Source organism: Sus scrofa, chromosome 1 (assembly GCF_000003025.6).
Source record: "Sus scrofa isolate TJ Tabasco breed Duroc chromosome 1, Sscrofa11.1, whole genome shotgun sequence".
NCBI classification, from domain to species: domain Eukaryota; kingdom Metazoa; phylum Chordata; class Mammalia; order Artiodactyla; family Suidae; genus Sus; species Sus scrofa.
The window spans coordinates 239768365-239787652 of record NC_010443.5 but is presented as its reverse complement, the minus strand read 5'-3'; the positions used below and the strand labels follow the sequence as shown (position 1 = coordinate 239787652).

The window sequence follows — 19288 nt, the reverse complement described above, 5'->3', positions numbered from 1 at the left end:
TGATTCTTGCTGGCCCTCAGTTTTTTAGAGCTCTCCAGAAACGATGGCACAATCTCCTCAATGTATATGGCATGTTGATTCAAATTTCATTCTCGCTTCAGTTCCCATGAAGTATGACGCACAGGAAACAAGTCTCCACCTCTCAACCCCTACCTAATCTGGTGTGGGTCTACCCATCCATTAGATTTGAAATAAGATTTACCTGGGGCTCCTTTCTGACAAAACATCCTTCTTATTACGGAAAAATGGGAGCATACAGATAAGTATAAATGACCATTTGTGTATTCCCACCATCCAAGTATTAACATTTTCTAACATCCGATCATCTTGCTATGTGATATACTACCCATACATATCCTTTGTCTTTAAAAATTATCGTCATGCGTTAGATACGCAGGTTGCTTATTTCGAGAGAGATATCTTTATGCATAAATCTTCAATGACGAGTCCCCCTTGAAACGGGCAGTAACTTCGGAGTCGCTAGCTGCCCTGAGAGGGCGGGAAACTGCTGTGGATCCAGGCGGGACCGCATAGACGCGGGTTCAGGAACGGAACGAGACCTCAGGTACACAACCTCAACCTCAGTTCTGCTTCCGCCGCCGCCCGCTGCGCGCGCGGCGCGCACCCCACACCCCTAGCGCGTGCTGGATCTTAGCGCCACCAGCCCGAGCGGCTGTTGCGCAGGCGCCAGGCGCGGAGACCGGAAGCGGAAGGCTTAACGCGTTGGGTGGGCACCTGTGCAACCAGTAGTTATGCGCGGCTTGGAGGACCCTGGGCCTCGCCCTAAAGCTACCCCGTGCGGGTGCGTGAAGCCAACTCTGGAGACAGGTAACTTTTAAGAGGCTGGCGGTTCCTCTCTCAGAACAACCATAAGTGCAGGCAGCCGACTTAACTGTAGAGAGGACAAGGAAAGCGAGACCGTGAACGGACTGGGTCCTTTTCCTGTTTATTGCGAAGGCACGGGTCACGTGCTTAGACGACCACGTGATGTATCGGAGGTGGAGCAGGATGACGTCATCTCTCCTGCCCTGTTCGTGGTGGCTGAGGTCGGCTGACCTTGGCAGAACAGCCACCTGCAGTGTAGTGGCCTGTCCTTTGGAGAGTTCTCACTCATAAAGGAGAGATAGGATGTTTACATCAGGTGCTGTGCCGACTAGGAGTTAATGCCACCAGAGAGAAGCATCCGGTGCTGTAGGAAATAGTTTTAAGCTGAACCTGGAAAGATGGTCATGGGCTTGTTTCTCTGTATTTTCACTCTTACTTATGCAGGAGACTGTCTTAACTTTGGAAATTAGAGGAAGCAAATGGAAAAAAGGTTAAAGTAGTTGGCCATCAAGCAGAGAAAACCTCTGTTAATATCTTGGTTTATACCTTCCATAATTTTTTCAGTGCATATATCCTAGAAATATGTGTTGATATGTAATCCCACTGTTTTATAACCTCAAAACCTTAAGGTTTGTAAAAACTTTCCATGGCAATTAATGTTAATTTTAAGAGGTTGCACACTGTTTTGTTTTATAGGTGTGCTCTTATTTACCCAGTTCCTTTTGTTGGGTGTTTAGGTTATTACTGGTTTTATTTCACTTAGAAAAGTGAAAGTTCTTGAGACTGTTGCCAAAAACTGGGTCTCTGTCCAACTGCTACCAAATGGAACCCCAGAGACAGTTTTGGGTGAAGGAGAAAAAAAAATATAGCTTTTATTGCTTTGCCAGGCAAAGGAGACCACAGCAGGCTAATGTCTTAAAGACTCTCCTCCTTTGGGGAAGAATTGCAGGGAGTTTTATAATCTAAAAGGAGAAGAACAGGGTTTCAGGTAAGAGTCAAGATTGGGGCAAACGTGTTTTTCTTTCAGGAAATTTTAGTCATCAAAGCTGGTGTCAGGAGAGCTCATCATGATCCTGGTGGTCTTCTGATTTATGGAATCTTGCCTTTTCCTCGAATAACAGTACTTACCAAAAGGACAGATTGGTCACAGATTAGGACAAACTAGGAAAATTGCTGAAAAACATCTTGTGCTTCTAATCTTTAACCCACAGGCAATTGTGTTCACAGTGCCTGATCTTTAGCTTACAGGTGTTTGTGTTTAGGGTACAGTCAAACAAGGGAAAAGTGCAAAGAAGGGCTCCAAACTGTTCAATTTTAAAGTATTCATTTAGAAAAGAAGCATGAAAAATAGAACTTTTTGGAGTTCTTGTTGTGGCTTAGCAGTAATGAACCCAACTAGCATCCATGAGGACATGGGTTTGATTCCCTGCTCAGTGGGTTAAGGATCTGGTGTTGCCATGAGCTGTGATGAAGGTCACAGACAAGGTTTGGATCTGGTGTTGCTGTGGCTCTGGCTCAGGCCAGCAGCTGCAGCTCAGATTCAACCCCTAGCCTGGAACGTCTATGTACTGTAGGTGCAGACCTAAACAAAACAAAACAAAACAAAAAGTGTGTGTGTATGTATATATATTTTAGGTATATAAGATTCTTGGCTCATCATGTGTATCCCTTGAAGAGGAACCTGGATCCTGCCCCAAGGCTGTACTATTGTTACTTGACTGTTCTCTTTTCTTCTTCTTCTTCCTTTTTTTTTTTTTTTTTTTTTTTTGTCTTTTTGTCTTTTTAGAGCCGCACCTGCGGCATATGGAGGTTCCCAGGCAAGGGGTCAAACTGGAGTTGTAACTGCTGCCCTAGACAGCCATAACAACGCAAGATCTGAGCCTTGTCTGTGACCTACACCATAGCCCATGGCAAGGCCGAATCCCTGACCCACAGAGCAAGGTCAGGGATCATCCCACATCCTCATGGATACTAGTTGGACTCGTTTCTGCTGTGGCACAATGGAAACTCATATATATATATATATATATATATATATATATATATATATAATTTTTTTTTCTTTTTAGCGCTGCACCTGCAGCATATGGAGTTTCCCAGGCTAGGAGTCTAATCGGAGCTGCAGCTGCTGGCCTACGCCACAGCCACAGCCATGTCAGATCCGAGCTTCATCGGTGATATACACCACAGCTCACAGCAACACTGGATGCTTAAGCCACTGAGCGAGGACAGGGATCAAACCTGCATCCTCATGGATCCTAGTCGAGTTCGTTAACCGCTGAACCATGAAGGGAGCTCTCTATAGGTGTAACATTTTGACAGGCAAGAAAGACCTCAGAGGTCTATAGTGCATGGGATGGGAAGCTGTAAGTCAGAAGTGTTGGATGGGAAGTTCCTATGTGGCACAGTTGTTAAAGTTGCAACTGTGGGAGTTCCCTTTGTGGCTCAATGGTTAATGAACCCGATTAGGATCCATGAGGATGCGGGTTCAGTGCCAGATTGGAGCCAAGTCTGCGAACTACACCGCAGCTCATGGCAACAGGTTAACCCACTGAGCGAGGCCAGGGATTGAACCTGCAACCTCGGTTCCTAGTTGGATTCATTTCAGCTGCGCTGCAGTGGAAACTCCAGCACCAGATTCTTAACCTGCTGAACCGAAAGGGAGCTCCTTGAGCACCTTCTGTTGTACTTGGCACTTTACATATTTTAGTAATCTTATAACTTTCCAAGATAGGTATTATTATCCTTGCTTTATAGCCAAGAAAGCTGGATTCAGAAAGGTATGCGGTTTTGCCCAAGGTCACACAGCTAGTGTGATGTTATTTTGTTTCTGTCCTTTTTCTCTTTTCACACCATCTATAGCCCCCTGGGAATCTCTTCTTCCTCTTTCCCTGTGGTTTTCATGCCAGTATTACTCTGGCATAGTTGTGCATATTCCCATTCTGCATGTATATAAGGCAGTTTGATTTAATTGTTGATTTACTTGTCCACTTTGTCAATACACTGGACACCTTGAGGGTAAGAACTGGTTCTAGTTTATGCCTGTACTCAGGCACTTAGCACAGTGCTTACCAAATGGTAGGTGCTTAATATTTTCTTATTTGTTCGCTTTTTGATATATAAAGCAAGAGGAAGGAGATCAGGTTTCCCTTGGGTGGACATTCTCAGGCCTCTACCTCAAGTAGAGCATTTAAAGGGTTCAAACAAATTAGAATATGGTGAGTTCCCACTAGGTTATTGGATATTTGATACATTGAGAATGGTTCCAAACATTTAAGAGTGACATCTTTGAGGGGCTCCTTACAATGTAGCTCCTGTGTACGCTTTCAGTTCATTGCTTACCCAGTATTATCTTGCTTATGTTCTTATAGAGATGCACAAAGAGGGTTGGAAGAAATCCAACTGGTTGCAATTTATATTGTCATAGCATAGGTACAACCTGTGAAAAACAGGTATAGATTGATTCAGTGAAGTAATAGCTCAAGTTAGTTATAAACTTGTAGGCCCCAATCAGAGAGTCAGGGGCAGAAGTCTTTGATCATTACTGCAGGTATGACATTTCCCATGATACGGAAGCGTATCGTGAGATTCTCCCAACCAACCTTTTTTTTTTTTTTTGCTTTTTTTTGCTTTTTGCTTTTTAGGGCCATACCTGCAGCACATGGAGGTTCCCAGGCTAGGGGTCTAATTGAAAGTACAGCTGCCAGCTTACACCAGAGCCACAGCAACACCAAATCAGAGCCCCATCTGTGACCTACACCATAGCTCATGGCAATGCTGGATCCTTAACCCATTGAGTGAGGCCAGGGATCGAGCCCACAACCTCATGGTTCCTAGTCAGATTAGTTTCCGCTGTGCCACAATGGGAACTCCTTTCCTTAACTCCACTGTGATGAGAGTTCTTGTTTTTATTTTTTCCACAAATTTAGCACAATGCCTGGCAATTGTAGACACTTGGAAAATGTTTCTTAAATAACATAGGACATGCTTGATTAGGGTAGGAGCCCATTTTGGCCGTTTTTCTTCATTTTAAGAGCTTATTTAATAATTGTTAAGAGATTATTTTTATTTTTTTGTCTTTTTGCCATTTTCTTGGGCCGCTCTCGCGGCGTATGGAGGTTCCCAGGTTAGGGGTCGAATCGGAGCTGTAGCCACCAGCCTACGCCAGAGCCACAGCAATGCTGGATCCGAGCCGTGTCTGCAACCTACACCACAGCTCACGGCAACGCCGGATCATTAACCCACTGAGCAAGGGCAGGGATCGAACCCGCAACCTCATGGTTCCTAGTCGGGTTCGTTAACCACTGCGCCACGACGGGAACTCCCAAGAGATTATTTTTAATTTTTTCTATGACTGCACTTGTGGCATATGGAAGTTCCCAGGGTGGGAATGAATCAGAGCTGCAGCTGCCGGCCTATGCCACAATCACTGCAAGACTAGATCCGAGCAGTGTCTGTGACCTGTACTACAGCTTGTGGCAATGCTGGACCTTTAACCCACTGAGCAAGGCCAGGGATTGAACCTGCATCCTCCTGGAGACAGTGTTAGGTTCTTAACCTGCTGAGCCACTGCTGAAACTCCTTTCATGATATTTTTATGAACACCAGAGAATTGTTTGACCTCAGTTTCTTCATCTTTAAGAAGTTTACTATGTTGATTCCACATATCATAATTGAAGATTTAAAAATAGTGCCCATCATGGCTCAGTGGTTAACAAATCCGACTAGGAACCATGAGGTTGCGGGTTCAATCCCTGGCCTTGCCCAGTGGATTAAGGATCCGGGGTTGCTGTGAGCTGTGGTGTAGGTCGAGATGTGGCTCGGATCCCGAGTTGCTGTGGCTCTGGCATGGGCCGGTGGCTGCAGCTCCAATTAGACCCCTGGCCTGGGAACCTCCATATGCCACAGGAGTGGCCCTAGAAAAGGCAAAAAGACAAAAAAAAAAAAAGTGCCTGTAAACGTGGAAAAAAACCTTAATGTTGTCAAAAACATACACAGTATGGATGGATCTTAGAATCGTAGTATTAGGAAAGAGAAAGCAAGTCTCAGAAGGTAACATATATTTTGATAATAGTTTTTTTTTTGGCCAAACTCTCAGCATGTGGAAGTTTTCAGACCAGGAATTGAACCCACATTGCACTTTTGACCTGAGTCACAGCTGGAGCAACTTTGGATCCTTGACCTGCTGTGCATCATGGGATGCCAGTTTTTATAGAGCTCAAAGATGAAACATAGCTTAAGCAGGCATATGCATGTGATAAAATCATATTTAAGAAAGGAAGTGAAGAATAAAGAGCACATTCAGGCTCTTGGTTATTCAGGGGGTAAGGTAGGGAGAGAGACAGAAAAAAAAGCAAGTTGTTGGTAAAGCACTAGTTCTTGGGCTGGGTGGTGGTACATAGAATTTCATTTTATTTAATTTTTTTCTTTTTTTATTACTCAGTGAATTTATTACATTTATAGTTGTACATAGAATTTCATTTTAATATTATGCTTTATTATATATGTTGTGTATGATATTTTACATGTATCACATAATTTAGTTTTTATAAGCGAAGAGTAATGAAAGCTTTCGTGAAGGATAGCTGCAGGCATGGTCTTACCACCTGTGCTGGTAGGCTAGTCAATGGAAGCTGGAAATAAGATCAGGTTCCATCATGTCTTTAAATCATCTCTTAAAAGAAGGTAATGCAGCCTTCATGAAATGTGAAAAAAAATATATAAATTCAAAATAGTTGTAGATACTTTCTACTTTAAACCTGTATTGATGCTAACTGGCCAGTTTTTTCTTCTTCTGAAGGGAGTTACTGCTTTAAAAGCATTTTTATTGATTTGTGATTATTGCAGAATTTTCACATATTATAAAATTAATAAAATTAAATGTAAAAATAATCCAACAATATCTCCACAACTGTTTTTTTCCACACTCAAAGCATGTGGAAATTCTGGGGCCAAGGATTGAACCCAAGCTGCCGCTGTGACCTATACCACAGCTGCAGCAACGCTGGGTTCTTAACCCACTGCACCACAACAGGAACTCCTCTTCACCGCTTCTAACCGCTGTTAACATTTTGGTGAATACCCTTCCAAATAGCTTTCTAGATACATATATGTACATGTTCAGTTAGGTAAATATATAAAATTTTCATTAATAGTATTTTGTTTTGTTTTTTGTCTTTTTGAGGGCTGCACCTGGAGCCTCAGCTGCAGGCTACACCACAGCCACAGCAATGCAGGACCCTTTAACCCACTGAGTGAGGCTAGGGATTGACCCACATTCTCATGGATCCTGGTCAGGTTTGTTACTGCTGAGCCACAATGGGAACTCCATAGTATTATGTTATACACATTTTTCTTTTTCACTTTCCATTTTAATCAGTTTATATAATTCTTTTCCCATGCAGTGTGAATTTTTAAAGTACCCTTCTTTTGCAAGCAAATATTAGACAATGAGAACAGTAGTAAATAAGACAGAAAAACTCCTGCCTATATGGCACTTACAGTCTAGTGGGGCAGAGAGCTATTGGAGCAAGCCTAGCCTGAAATATAACCTACCTTTAGATTTTTTAGTACTGTGATCCCATATTGCTTAATTAAACTAGTTCATTTCATGTGTTCTTTTGTTTTCAAGTGAAAGCATCTTATATATAGCCTCTGTCTCGTTATCTTTCATTATTCTTTGCCTTGTATTTCACACTCCAACCAATCAAAATGGCTTGTCCCCTGCTTATGCTATAAAATTTCTCATTTAACTTTGTGCACATTATAACCTCTGTTTGAAATACCGTCTTTGCCTGACCAAGGTCATATAACATAGAATTTGAGTTGTCATAATAGATCTTCTAAAAGTGCCTCTTTCATTCTTTCTTTCTTAGATCCATGCTCTTATTATCAAAAGGGATATAACAATGTGTATGTAATGATGAGGATATTTATATATATTTACGAATACTGTAAGAATCATGTTTTAGGGAGTGCCTGTCGTGGCTCGGTGGTTAACAAATCCATCTAGGAACCATGAGGTCTCAGGTTTGATCCCTGCCCTCGCTCAGTGGGTTAAGGATCCAGCATTGCCATGAGCTGTGGTGTAGGTCGAAGATGCAGCTCAGATTACGTGTTGCTGTGGCTGTGGCGTAGGCTGGCAGCTGTAGCTCCGATTGGACCCCTAGCCTGGGAACCTCCACATGCCGTGGGTGTGGCCCTAGAAAAGGCAAAAAGGAAAAAAAAAAAAGAATCATGTTTTATAGTTGGATAATATCTAGTAGATTTTGAAACTATGAAATCAGTATGTTTAAAAAAACATGTTTTCCTATGTCTTTGCTTGACCTTTTGATTAATAATTTCTTTTTTTTTAAATTTTTTTTCCCACTGTACGGCAAGGTGATTAATGATTTTTTATCTAATTTTCTTCTGTAGGGAATCTTTTAACAGAGCCAATTGGATACTTGGAATCCTGTTTCTTAGCCAAGAATGGTACTCCAAGGCAGCCAACCATTTGTAGCCACTCACGGGCCTGTTTGAGGATTAGAAAAAGTATCTTTAATAATCCTGAACATTCCTTGATGGGCTTAGAACAGTTTTCTCACGTTTGGTAAGTTGTTTTATAGTTATAAATGATACTTTGGGAGTTCCTGCTGTGGCACAATGGGATCAGTGGTATCTTGGGAGCGCTGGGACCCAGGTTTGATCCCTGGCGTGGCACAGTGGGTTAAGGATCTGGTGTTTCTGCAGTTGTGGCTTATGTTGCAACTGCAGCTCAGATGAGGTCCCTGGGCTGGGAACTCCGTATGCCTTGGTGCGGCCAAAAAAGGAAAAGGAAAAAAAAAAAAAATGATACTTTGAACCAGAATTTGCCCCTCAGTAAAGTACTTCAGTTGGAAGCAACCTTGGAGTTGCCATCCAGATCACCCTTGTCTATTATATGGGATTCCTATAATTACTCATGCCTGTGATTGTCTGCATAACTTGGACACCCTCAAGGAAGCTTGGAGTCCACTGAGGGCACATTCCATTTGCAGTTGGTTCTAATTGTGATGAATGACTTCTATTGAGCCGAAATCTATAAATCTTGATTCTGTCCATGGGTCATTATGCTCTCCTTTAGACCAGGAGTCAGCAGGCTGTGACCTGTGGACCAAACCCATACCATCTTCTGCTTTTGTAAATAAGTTTATGGGAACACAACCACATGTATTCATTTAGGTGTTGTGTGTGGCTGTTTTTGTGCCTCAGCAGCAGAGTGGAGTATTTGTAGCAGAGACTGGTTGACCTGCAAACCCTGAAATATTTACTATCTGGTCCTTTACAGAAAAAGTTTGTGGACCCTGCTCTAGACCCATGACATATTAGGTCTACTGTTCCTAAAAGAAAAGATGCCTTAGAAACCTAGATACTTTAAATAGAGTGTTACCTCTAGTAGGGCCTGGGTTATACTAGGGTTACTTGCTGTCACTTGGAATTCTGTCTCTGTTCATTCTTCCTCACCCCAACATCAGCGTTGGTCTAATTATACTGACGAAGATCTAAAATTAAATGTTTATTCTTAAATAGTTTATTTTTCATGTTAATTTGGGAATTTTCATAGAGTAGAAAGAAAAATGGATGTTCTGACATAGTTTGTATGATCTTGGTTGAATTGCTTACATTAAAAACACTACTGGTATAAAAAATGGACAGAAGTGTATAAAGATTTTCCTTATCCCTCCAGCTTTTTTCCTCTCTTGTCCTCACTTTCCAACACTTCTAAGAGATTATCACCATTAACAGCTTAGTGTGTATCCTGCCAGCCTTTTTCTTTTTCTTTTTGTAATACACATGGAAACATAAATATACACATGCAGAGTGGATGTTTAAAAAATGGAATATGTTTTGTTCACTTAGTATATATCAAAACAGTACACGTAGATTTACCTTCCTTTTTTTGCTTTAGTGGCTGCCTGTTTTTACAAAGTATAGACATACCATGATGTGACCACTCCTTATTAAGGGAGAGTTATTTTACCGTTACAATAATGCTGTAACAAATCCCTTTAGACACATATTCTTGGGCACTTCTGTATATTTTTATGAATAGCATCTCAGAAATGGATGTATGGGGTTAGAGGGTGTACGTATTTGTAGTTTTGGAGAGCTCCTGCCAAATTGCCCTCTAAAAGCTTAACCAGACTTCCCTGGTGACTCAGCAGGTTAAGAATCTGGCATTGTCACCCCTCGACTCAGGTCACTGCTATGGCACAGGTTTTGTCCCTGGCCTGGAAACTTCCACATGCACATGCCAAAAAAAAAAAAAAAAAAAAAGAATAAAGAACATAACCAATTTATACCACAGAGGTCTATGAAAATGAACTTTACCCTTCACTCTTCCTATCACTGTATGTTAACTAATTTTTTATCAGAATTATTGTTTTTATAGCATTTTTATTACTCAATTGCATTTATAATTGTTCAACGATCATCACAACCCAATTTTATAGCATTTCCATCCCAAACCCCCAGTACATCCCTCCACCCCCCAGCCTGTCTCATTTGGAAACCCTGAGTTTTTCAAAGTCTGTGAGTCATTATCTGTTCTGCAAAGTTCATTGTGTCCTTTTTTTAGATTCCACATGTAAGTGATAGCATTTGATGTTGGTGTCTCACTGTCTGGCTAACTTCACTTATGGTAATTTCTAGATCCATCCATGTGTTAGCAATTTTTTTTTTTTAATTTTTGCCTGACAAGGAAAAACAGATTTTTGTTTTTCAGTTTAATTTTTTAATTATCAGTGAAGCTCAGCATCTTTTCCAGTAGTTGTTAGCTTTTCTAATTCTTTTGTGAATTACCTATTCATTTTCTTGGCTTCATTTCCCATATTGAGTTGTCCTTTACTTTGTGATTTATTGGAACAGTTTATCTGCCACAGATATTAATCCCTTGTCTGTTTTATACATAGCAAACATTTTTTCTTGCAATGACATTTTATAGTACAGAATTTTAATGCTTTAATGAATTCAAATCTCTTACTGATTTTCTTCAGGGATTCTTGCCTTTGAATCTTGGGTAGGAAGGCGTAGCAAAGTTATTTAACATTTCTGAGCCTCAATTTCCCCACACCTTAAAGTGGAAGATACATTGTTGTTAGGGTTACTAAGAGGATTAAATGAAATGACTAATATGTGCAGCATACTGCCTGGCACATAACAGGCACTTACTTAGTAAATATTGTTCATTTAGGTACTTGTGTACTGTCTAGGAAGTTCCTGCCGTGTGCCAGTCATTGTGTCAGGGCAGTGGATATAGAGCCAAGACTGCCTTCCTTCAGGAAACGGGAAGGGTATTATTCTTCCCTCCCCCTCCCCACCCCCACTGATTACCTTTTAATGCTATGGAAAGTGTTGTTTCTGTTTTAGTTTGTAGTGGTGAAAGTTTTTTTTCTCGATCAACTCATTGTAACTTGTATTAACTTGAATTTTTTTTCTTACCCACGGGTTTGGTTTGTTTTCAATAGGATTTTGTTTGTTTTTCACAAAAACGGTCATTTGAGCTGTAAGGCCAAAGTGCAGCCTCCTAGGCTGAATGGTGCAAAGACTGGTGTTTTCTCCACAAGGAGTCCCCATCGTCCCAATGCAATAGGACTGACTCTGGCCAAACTGGAAAAGGTGGAAGGTAATTTCTACTTTTACCTTTTTTTCCTTAACCGAAAGAAGCCTTATACAAAATAACCAAGAGAAGTCTTAGAAAATCAGCGGTCAGCACTAGTCGTTATTCAGACAAGTACCAACCTGAGAAATCAGGCCCCTGAGAACCCTCAGACACCTGTTGCAGAAAAAGAAATGATTAAAAGTATGTCAGGGAGTTCCCACTGTGGGGCAGTGGAAACGAATCCGACTAGGAGCCATGAGGTTTTGGATTTGATCCCTGGCCTTGCTCAGTGGGTTAAGGATCCAGCGTTGCGGTGAGCTGTGGTGTAAGTCACAGATGAGGCTTGGATCTGGTGTTGCTGTGGCTGTGGTGTAGGCCAGCAGCTGTAGCTCCAATTTGACCCCTAGCCTGGGTGTGGCCTCCATATGCCTCCGGTGTGGCCCTAAAAAGCCAAAAAAAAAAAAAAAAAAAAAAGTATGTCAGCGTTGAAACATTTTCAATAAGCTCTCCTAAGCTTCTCAGACTTTGTCATTGCATTTATCAAAAGTTATTGAATTATTTAAAAATAACTCAAGATTTCATAATCATTAAATTAGTAACCGAGATTTTTCTAACTGGGAATATGATAAATGCAAACTGATCCAAAAATAATTAGACAATTTCAAAATTGAGCACACAGTAACTGGCTGCACATGCATATGTGATTAGCACATATGGCGATGTGTCATTTCTTCCTTGCAGCCCTGAGGAAATGAACATGCATCGTGGCTGCAGTGCTGCCAACCACTGTGACATGTGGCACAGGATCTGGGATGAATGCACCATAGGTCAAACATCTATCAGATTGTGGAAGAACCTGGATAGAGTACCACATTGCCTTTAAATACGTGTTCGTATATAACCTCATTAATGAGCCGTACATTTTTGAAGGCATCCTGTTCTTAAATCCCTCTGACCTGATCAGCACATTTGTTAGGCAGAAGATGAAATGGCAGGTAGATGGGGAGTCAGGCAACCATTCCAGGCTTCAGCTTGCTTGTTTGCAAAGTGGGCGAAGGGGAAGAATCTGCCTTCTCTGGAATTTCGCGGAATGTTTTATGAGGATCTTAGAGACATAGGCTGTCAGAGTACTTTTCAGGTTATGGGGGTGCTAAAAAGTTGGGTGTTGTTACTTTGCTTTTTCTTTTCCAGAGCATGATCTCCCCTGCTGGACTGTACTCAACCATGCTTTGGGTGGGTTTTCCAGAAAATAATCTGTAGCCAACCCAACTTGAGTTTTATCAATCTGTAATGGTTAACCAATGTGGGTAACAGTACTGGAACGTTTTATGATTGTGTGTGCAACCCACATGTATTTTCTGAGCACTGAGTATGTTCTAGGCATTGTTCATTGTTCTAGTGGCGAACAAATTAGATAAAAATCCCTGCCCTACGGAGGATTCCCATGGGGAGAATCAGATCAGAAAGATGAAAGGCAAACACAGTAACACTATAGACATAAATAAGCATCCTGGTCACGACTAGTGACTAGTGTTTGTGTGCTGCCTTGCACTTTATAATGACAGTGGCTCATGGGATTGATAGGGTGGCAGTCTCCATGCTATGGATGAGGGCACTGAGGCTCTTTGGTGTTGGATAATTTACCCAGTAGCATCAGCCAGGGGTTGTCTGACTTCAAATCCCATGAATTCTCATCTATGCCCCAGTGTCTTTCTTTCTTCTGTAGACATTGTTAGGCATAATCTATCACTTAGAAAGCCCAAAGTCTTCTTTCCAAAGTTCCAGGTTCATTCACGGTAAGCATTTTATTTTTTGTTTTTTATTTTTTGTTTTTTTAAGGCCGCACCTGCGGCATGTGGAAGTTCCCAGGATGCAGCTGCCGGCCTACAAACCATAGCTCACGGCAATGCCAGATCCTTAACCCACTGAGTGAGGCCAGGGATCAAAGCCGCAACCTCATGGTTCCTAGTCGGTTTCATTTCCTCTGCGCCAAGACGGGAACTCCAAGAGTAAGCATATTTTAGAAATCAGAGTCCTTTGTCTTTTTTTTTTTTTAAATGGATATAGGATCAAATGTGATCACATGCAGTTTTCTGATTCTTATTTGGCCAGTTTCCCAAGGATCAAGTTAGTAGACTGGGTACCAGTAGAAGAAGCTGGACAGCAGCTGTATTTAGTATTTGGTTATTGTGATTTACATTTGGCTTAGTTACTTGAGTCTTGATGGAATATTAGATTTCTACTTTTATGTAACAAATCACCATGCACTTACCCATTTAAGCAGCACGCATTTACTGTGTGTTTAAAACATCATGATATTTCTGTGGGTCAGGAGTCTGGGCACAACTCAGCTGGATCCCCCACCTCAGCAAGCTGCAGTTAAGGTGTAAACTAAGATGAGTTTTCTTTTGGAGGTTTGACTGTGGAAGAATCCACTTCCAAGCCCACTCTGGTCATAGGCAGAATTCACTTCCTTCTGGTCAGAGAGTCCCAGCCTATTGCTGGTTGTTGGCTGCCCCCATCTCCTGGAGACATCCCACAGTGCCTAGAGACCACCTGCCATGCCTTGCCACAGGTGCTTTACCTGCGTGGTTGCTTGCTTTTTCAGGCCTGTAGGGAGAGTCTGCTAGCAAACACCGGGGTCTTGGATGACATAATATAGTCACTGGAGTGATTCAAGTCATACTTAAGAAAAGGGGACTATATACCAGGAGTGAGCATCATGGGGCCACCTTACACTCAGTTTGCCACAGTGGAAACCATCATTAGTTCCATGGAGAAATACTGAGGACTCCGATGTGCCTAGAACCCCCCCACTGATGCAAAGGTCAGTTGGCCCCACCTCATGCTCAAGGGCCTACTCGCTGTCTGGGAGGAGAGACTCTAAGCAGACCATTGCCAGACCATGGGGACTCCAGGAGAGGTCTGGGCACAGCTTCCTCTGTGGAACCCAGAGGAAAGAATGTTTAAGTGTGGAAGATCCAGGAAGCCTCTGTAAAAGAGGTGTTCTGTGAGAGCCTTGAAGAGCACGTTACAGTTTGACAGGTAAAGAAGACAATGGCTTTCTAGGTAGAAAGGAAGTGCATGTCGGCATCAGGTGTAAGAAAGCCTGGTGTGCAAGGAATTGTGAGTAAGCTTGGCAAAGCTTAAGCAGACGATGTTGATTCTCCAAATGTTTGCACTGTTCTTCATTTTTAATATTTCTAAAAAGATGTTTTTCACATTGCAGGTGGAGCCATATACCTTTCTGGAATCGACATGATTCATGGCACACCTGTTCTAGACATAAAGCCCTACATAGCTGATTATGACTCACCACAAGATTTGATTGAGCCTTTAGGGGACTTTCATTTACAGGAAAACCAATGTAAACCAAAACCCATGTCCCAATCTGATGGCACGATTGACAGCTGTGACTGGCAACAGCTCTCAGGATACGAGGAACCACAGGCCTACATCTGCACCAAGGAGAAACCTCATGCCCCGAAGACAGAACTTCAGGAGAAAATGATACAAAACACGATGACGACACAGCAGAAATCCAGCGAAACTCACCTAAGCCCAGGGAGAGAGCAGCAGATTTGGGTGAAGAATCAGGAAGTGGCTCGAGTCCAAGTGTGGCAGAAGGGCAGAGAGGTCCATGGCACTTGGAGAAGAGCTTTTTAGAGGAACAAGCAGACAGCAGGTTGAGGAGAGGGAAGGAAGCAGTGGTCCCACCAGGACACAGTGCAAAGCTGCCCCCCGAGGCTCTTCCCTGCCCCTCCAGGGTGGCTGATGCAGCCCACCGCAGTGTGGTCCCTGCCTGGGTGAGAGAGGCCCCCGTGGCCACCTTGGAAGTCCGATTTACTCCTCACGCGGAGATGGACCTTGAGCACCTTAGCTCAGGTGATTCAGGTACTTTTCTGTTTCTTGTTCCAAATGAGAGATGAGCTCTTACTAGGAGATTTAGGCAAACCTGGCATTTCTGCTGAGAGCAGTTATATAGAGTATTTGTCATTATGACTTGTAAAGAAATGTAGGTGTATAAAATCATATTTGGGCAACCCCCTCATCTGATGACTTTCAGTTTGTTCGATGAGTCCCAGGCACTCAATCAAGTGTTTGCTGAGAACGGCTGCTGCCCAGGAGTGGGCCTCCTTGTTACCTGTTGTTGTAGTTCTTGGAATTCTCAAACAGCATTCAGAAGCTAAATTGTGCTTGCTCTGTATGTACATAGTTTGAGTTTTTTCATTTCTTACTATATGACTAGAGAAATGTCCTGTCTTATTCTAACAGCCAGATGACTGATAGCTCAACCTCGGGCACAGAGTCCAGGAGTAAGAAAGAAGGAAAGAGTGTCTTAGCACAGAAATTGTCCCCATAAAGTCCTAGCACTAGAGGCATGCACTAAAATCACTGCAGAAGAGAGGCCACAGGGCTTTTAGGTGGAGCCTAATTAACACATAGTTCTTAACCAAGATCCTTATCTGTTTTTTTCCTGCCCATGGCAGATTCCAAGCAGCCATCTAGAATGAAGGAAGGGCCCATTAAGAAGGGGGTAGAGTGATTCCAGTAAGAAGTAGCCAATTATAGAGTTCCCTGGTAGCCCAGCAGTTAGGGGCTCAGCAGTGTTATTGGTATGGCCTGGGTTCAATCCCTGGCCTGGGAACTTCTGCATGCTGAAGGTGCAGCCAAAAAAAGAAGTAGCTAGTTAGTTGGTTAGATGTCAGACTTCACCTGCTACTGCATGGTCATGCTGCTCATCCTTTCCTAAGGCTTTATGTTTAAACAGGACATTTGATTTTTAAGTCAATCTTTTTATTTGAAAAGTTGTGTGAAGTTCCCACCATAGCACAATGGGTTAAGAATCTGAGTGCTGGAGTTCCCGTGTGGCTCAGTGGTAATGAACCTGACTAGTATCCATGAGGGTACAGGTTTGATCCATGTCCTCACTCAGTGGGTTAAGGGTCCAGTGTTGCCATGAACTATGGTGTAGGTGGCAGAGGTGGCTTGGATCCTGTGTGCTGTGGCTGTAGCTGTGGCCTGCAGCTGCAGCTCTTATTCAGCCTCTAGCCTGGGAACCTCCATATGTGCAGGTATAGCCCTAAAAAGAAACAAAAAAGAAAGAATCTGACTGCAGTGGCTCAGGTTGTAGCTGCGGCTCAGATTCAGTTCCTGGCTGGGAACTTCCATATGCCACAAGTGCGGCCATAAAAAAAAAAAAGGGGGTTTGTTTATGAAAATTTTTTTATCACTGTATAGTCTTGGTGGGGGTAGAGGGAAGGTCAGTTTTAAAAATGGTTTTTGTGGTAGAACAAAGCAGTGCTGCCTAGAAAATACTTAATATTTATCCCTTGTCTTTTGGTTATCATAGAATGTTTCCTACTTGGAAAGTTTTATGTTTTTCAAACTACAGTTCATTGAGAAGCTACAAATATGCCTTATGGATTAAAAAAGATTACAAAGAAATTATGAAATATAATGATTGATTTATAATAACAATTTTGAGCCAGTATAGTAATAAGAAATGGCTTTAGAAAGTTCAGAGTCTAGAAAAGATGAAAAGATGTTTGGAGTTTGGGGGGCATGGAACTGGAATAGAGAGCTGCGGGCACACGAAGGAGAGAGAATTCTAACTTGGGGAGTGGGGAGGAAATCTGGGAAGGCTTCTTGGAGGAAAAGGCTTGTATTTGGGCTGAGCTTGGAAGCATAAGGGGGCAGGGAAGTGAGAGAAGGGCACCTATGCCAAATGCACAGCCAAGCAAAGACCTGGGGCTTCTACCAGACACACTGTTCCTGAACTGCGTGATATTTTGGTGCTCTTCTTTTCCGAGAGGGCTTAGAGTCGTTTTATGACGTGCGCTAAAGGAATCTTAGCAGTTTATAGCTGGTCCTTGGTTTTTGACCAAAAATTGTATTTTGTGGCTGTGCTTATCAACTTATTTATTGGACATAGCCCAGAGTGATTTTTGGCTGTTTTCTAAAAATTGCATTTACTTTCCAGAAGGACAAAGATCCACTACCACTGCAGATAGTATTTTGATTTGATTTATTTATTTATTTATTTATTTATTTATTTATTTATTTTAGGGCCTCATCTGCAGCACATGGAGGTTCCCAGGCTAGGAGCTGAATCGGAGCTTTAGCGCTGGCATACGCCACAGCCCCAGCTTCGCCAGTTCTGAGCCGTATCTGCAGCCTATGGCAACGCCGGATCCTTAACCCACTGAGCGAGGGCAGGGATCAAACCTGCATCCTCATGGATACTAGTTGGGTTCTTAACCCACTGAACCACAGCGAGAACTCCTGCAGATGATACTTTGAACAGGGACAACACTGTTTTAAGCACATGCCTTCCTGGAAGGGCCTGGCCTTCATTTGGATGTATGTTATATGGTAGCTATTAAAAATTGGGTCACAGTTAGTCTTCTATTTAAGTGTTTGTACATACTCTATTTTTAAAAATTAAAATACGTCCACAATGATATAAACATAGGTAGTTTTCCCACTTGACAGGATAAATATCTGTTTACTGAACTCTGCACCAGGTGGAGTGGGTGCCCTCTTCCCTAGTGGTGGCGTTGAACTTTCTCAGTGTATCTGCTTCACTGTTTTCACAAGGGCTCTCATGCCTCTTGTGGAAGGTAGTGTTACCTTTAGCTCTGGGTGTGTGACAGGCATCCTCCTCTGCCTTTGCGTGCACTCTTGTACATGTGGCTTCTGATAATGCTGGGACTGTCATGCCTTTCCCTGATTATGTCTCCATTCTGAGAAGAAAATGACAAGGAATTAAAGTCTATGTTGCGCATGGGAAAGGGACATTTAGGTTACCAGAAAGTGAAAGCTCAGCTTTCCTAGTTAGGGGACTAAGGACAGACATCACCATGTTTTGTTTCGTTTTGTTTTTTTTTTGTTTTTTTTTTTTTGCTCGTCAGATGAGAATGGGGGGGCAGTGCATAAGTTTAATGTAATGTCAGTACCACCTGCAGGTGGCATTCTTTGTAACTACTGAGTAGATTTCCAAGCGATATTCAAGGAACCAGCCCATCCCCACGTTGAAATTCACTGTACTGAAATTTGACCTGCATGATTTTGAGCATTAAGTTGTGTTCTTCTCATTGCAGGTGTTGGCCGGGCTTCATTTAAATATTTTCAATCAGCAGAAGAAGTGAAGCGTGCCATTGAGGCAGTGCTTTCAGCTGACCCTCGGTCTGTGTATCGGCGGAAACTCTGCCAGGATCGCCTTTTCTACTTCACAGTAGACATAGCACACGTCACCTGCTGGTTTGGTGATGGTTTTGCAGAGGTACTAAAGATCAAGCCAGCTTCTGAACCTGTTCAGATGAGTGACGCTGCAGAGTCCTTGGTGTCTCTGGGATCGTGAGTAGCCTCCGTCACGTCTTTAAAATGGATGAATTGAAGTTCCCATCGTGGTGCAGCGGAAACGAATCTGACTAGGAACCATGAGGTTGGGGTTTGATCCCTGGCCTCGCTCAGTGGGTTGAGGATCCAGCATTGCCATGAGCTGTGGTGTAGGTTGCAGATGTGGCTTGGATCCTGTGTGACCGTGGCTGTGGCATAGGCTGGCAGCTATAGCTCCGATTCGACCCCTTGCCTGGGTGTGGTCCTAAAAAGCAAACAAAAAAACAAACCAGAAAAACAGCTAAATTGACTTCGGGTGTGGCTGTTGGATTTTCTGTACAAGTTAATGATGTACCTTTTTTGTTTTGTTTGGTTTTGTTTTTTGGCCACCCTACGGCATATGGAATTCCTGGGCCAGGGATCAGATCTGAGCCACAGTCTTGACCCAAACCGCAGCTGTGGCAACACCAGATCCTTAACCTACTGTGCCAGGCTGGGGAT

At 42.6% G+C, this 19288-nt stretch overlaps 1 protein-coding gene across 1 annotated transcript; it reads left to right on the top strand.

Moving 5' to 3' along the window:
* TRMO (tRNA methyltransferase O) lies at positions 721 to 18989 on the top strand. The gene is given in 6 exon segments (NM_001243624.1): positions 721 to 828; positions 8242 to 8416; positions 11313 to 11470; positions 14676 to 14923; positions 14926 to 15340; positions 18550 to 18989. Coding segments are annotated over 6 exon segments (1332 nt in total). The 5' UTR covers positions 721 to 752; the 3' UTR covers positions 18810 to 18989.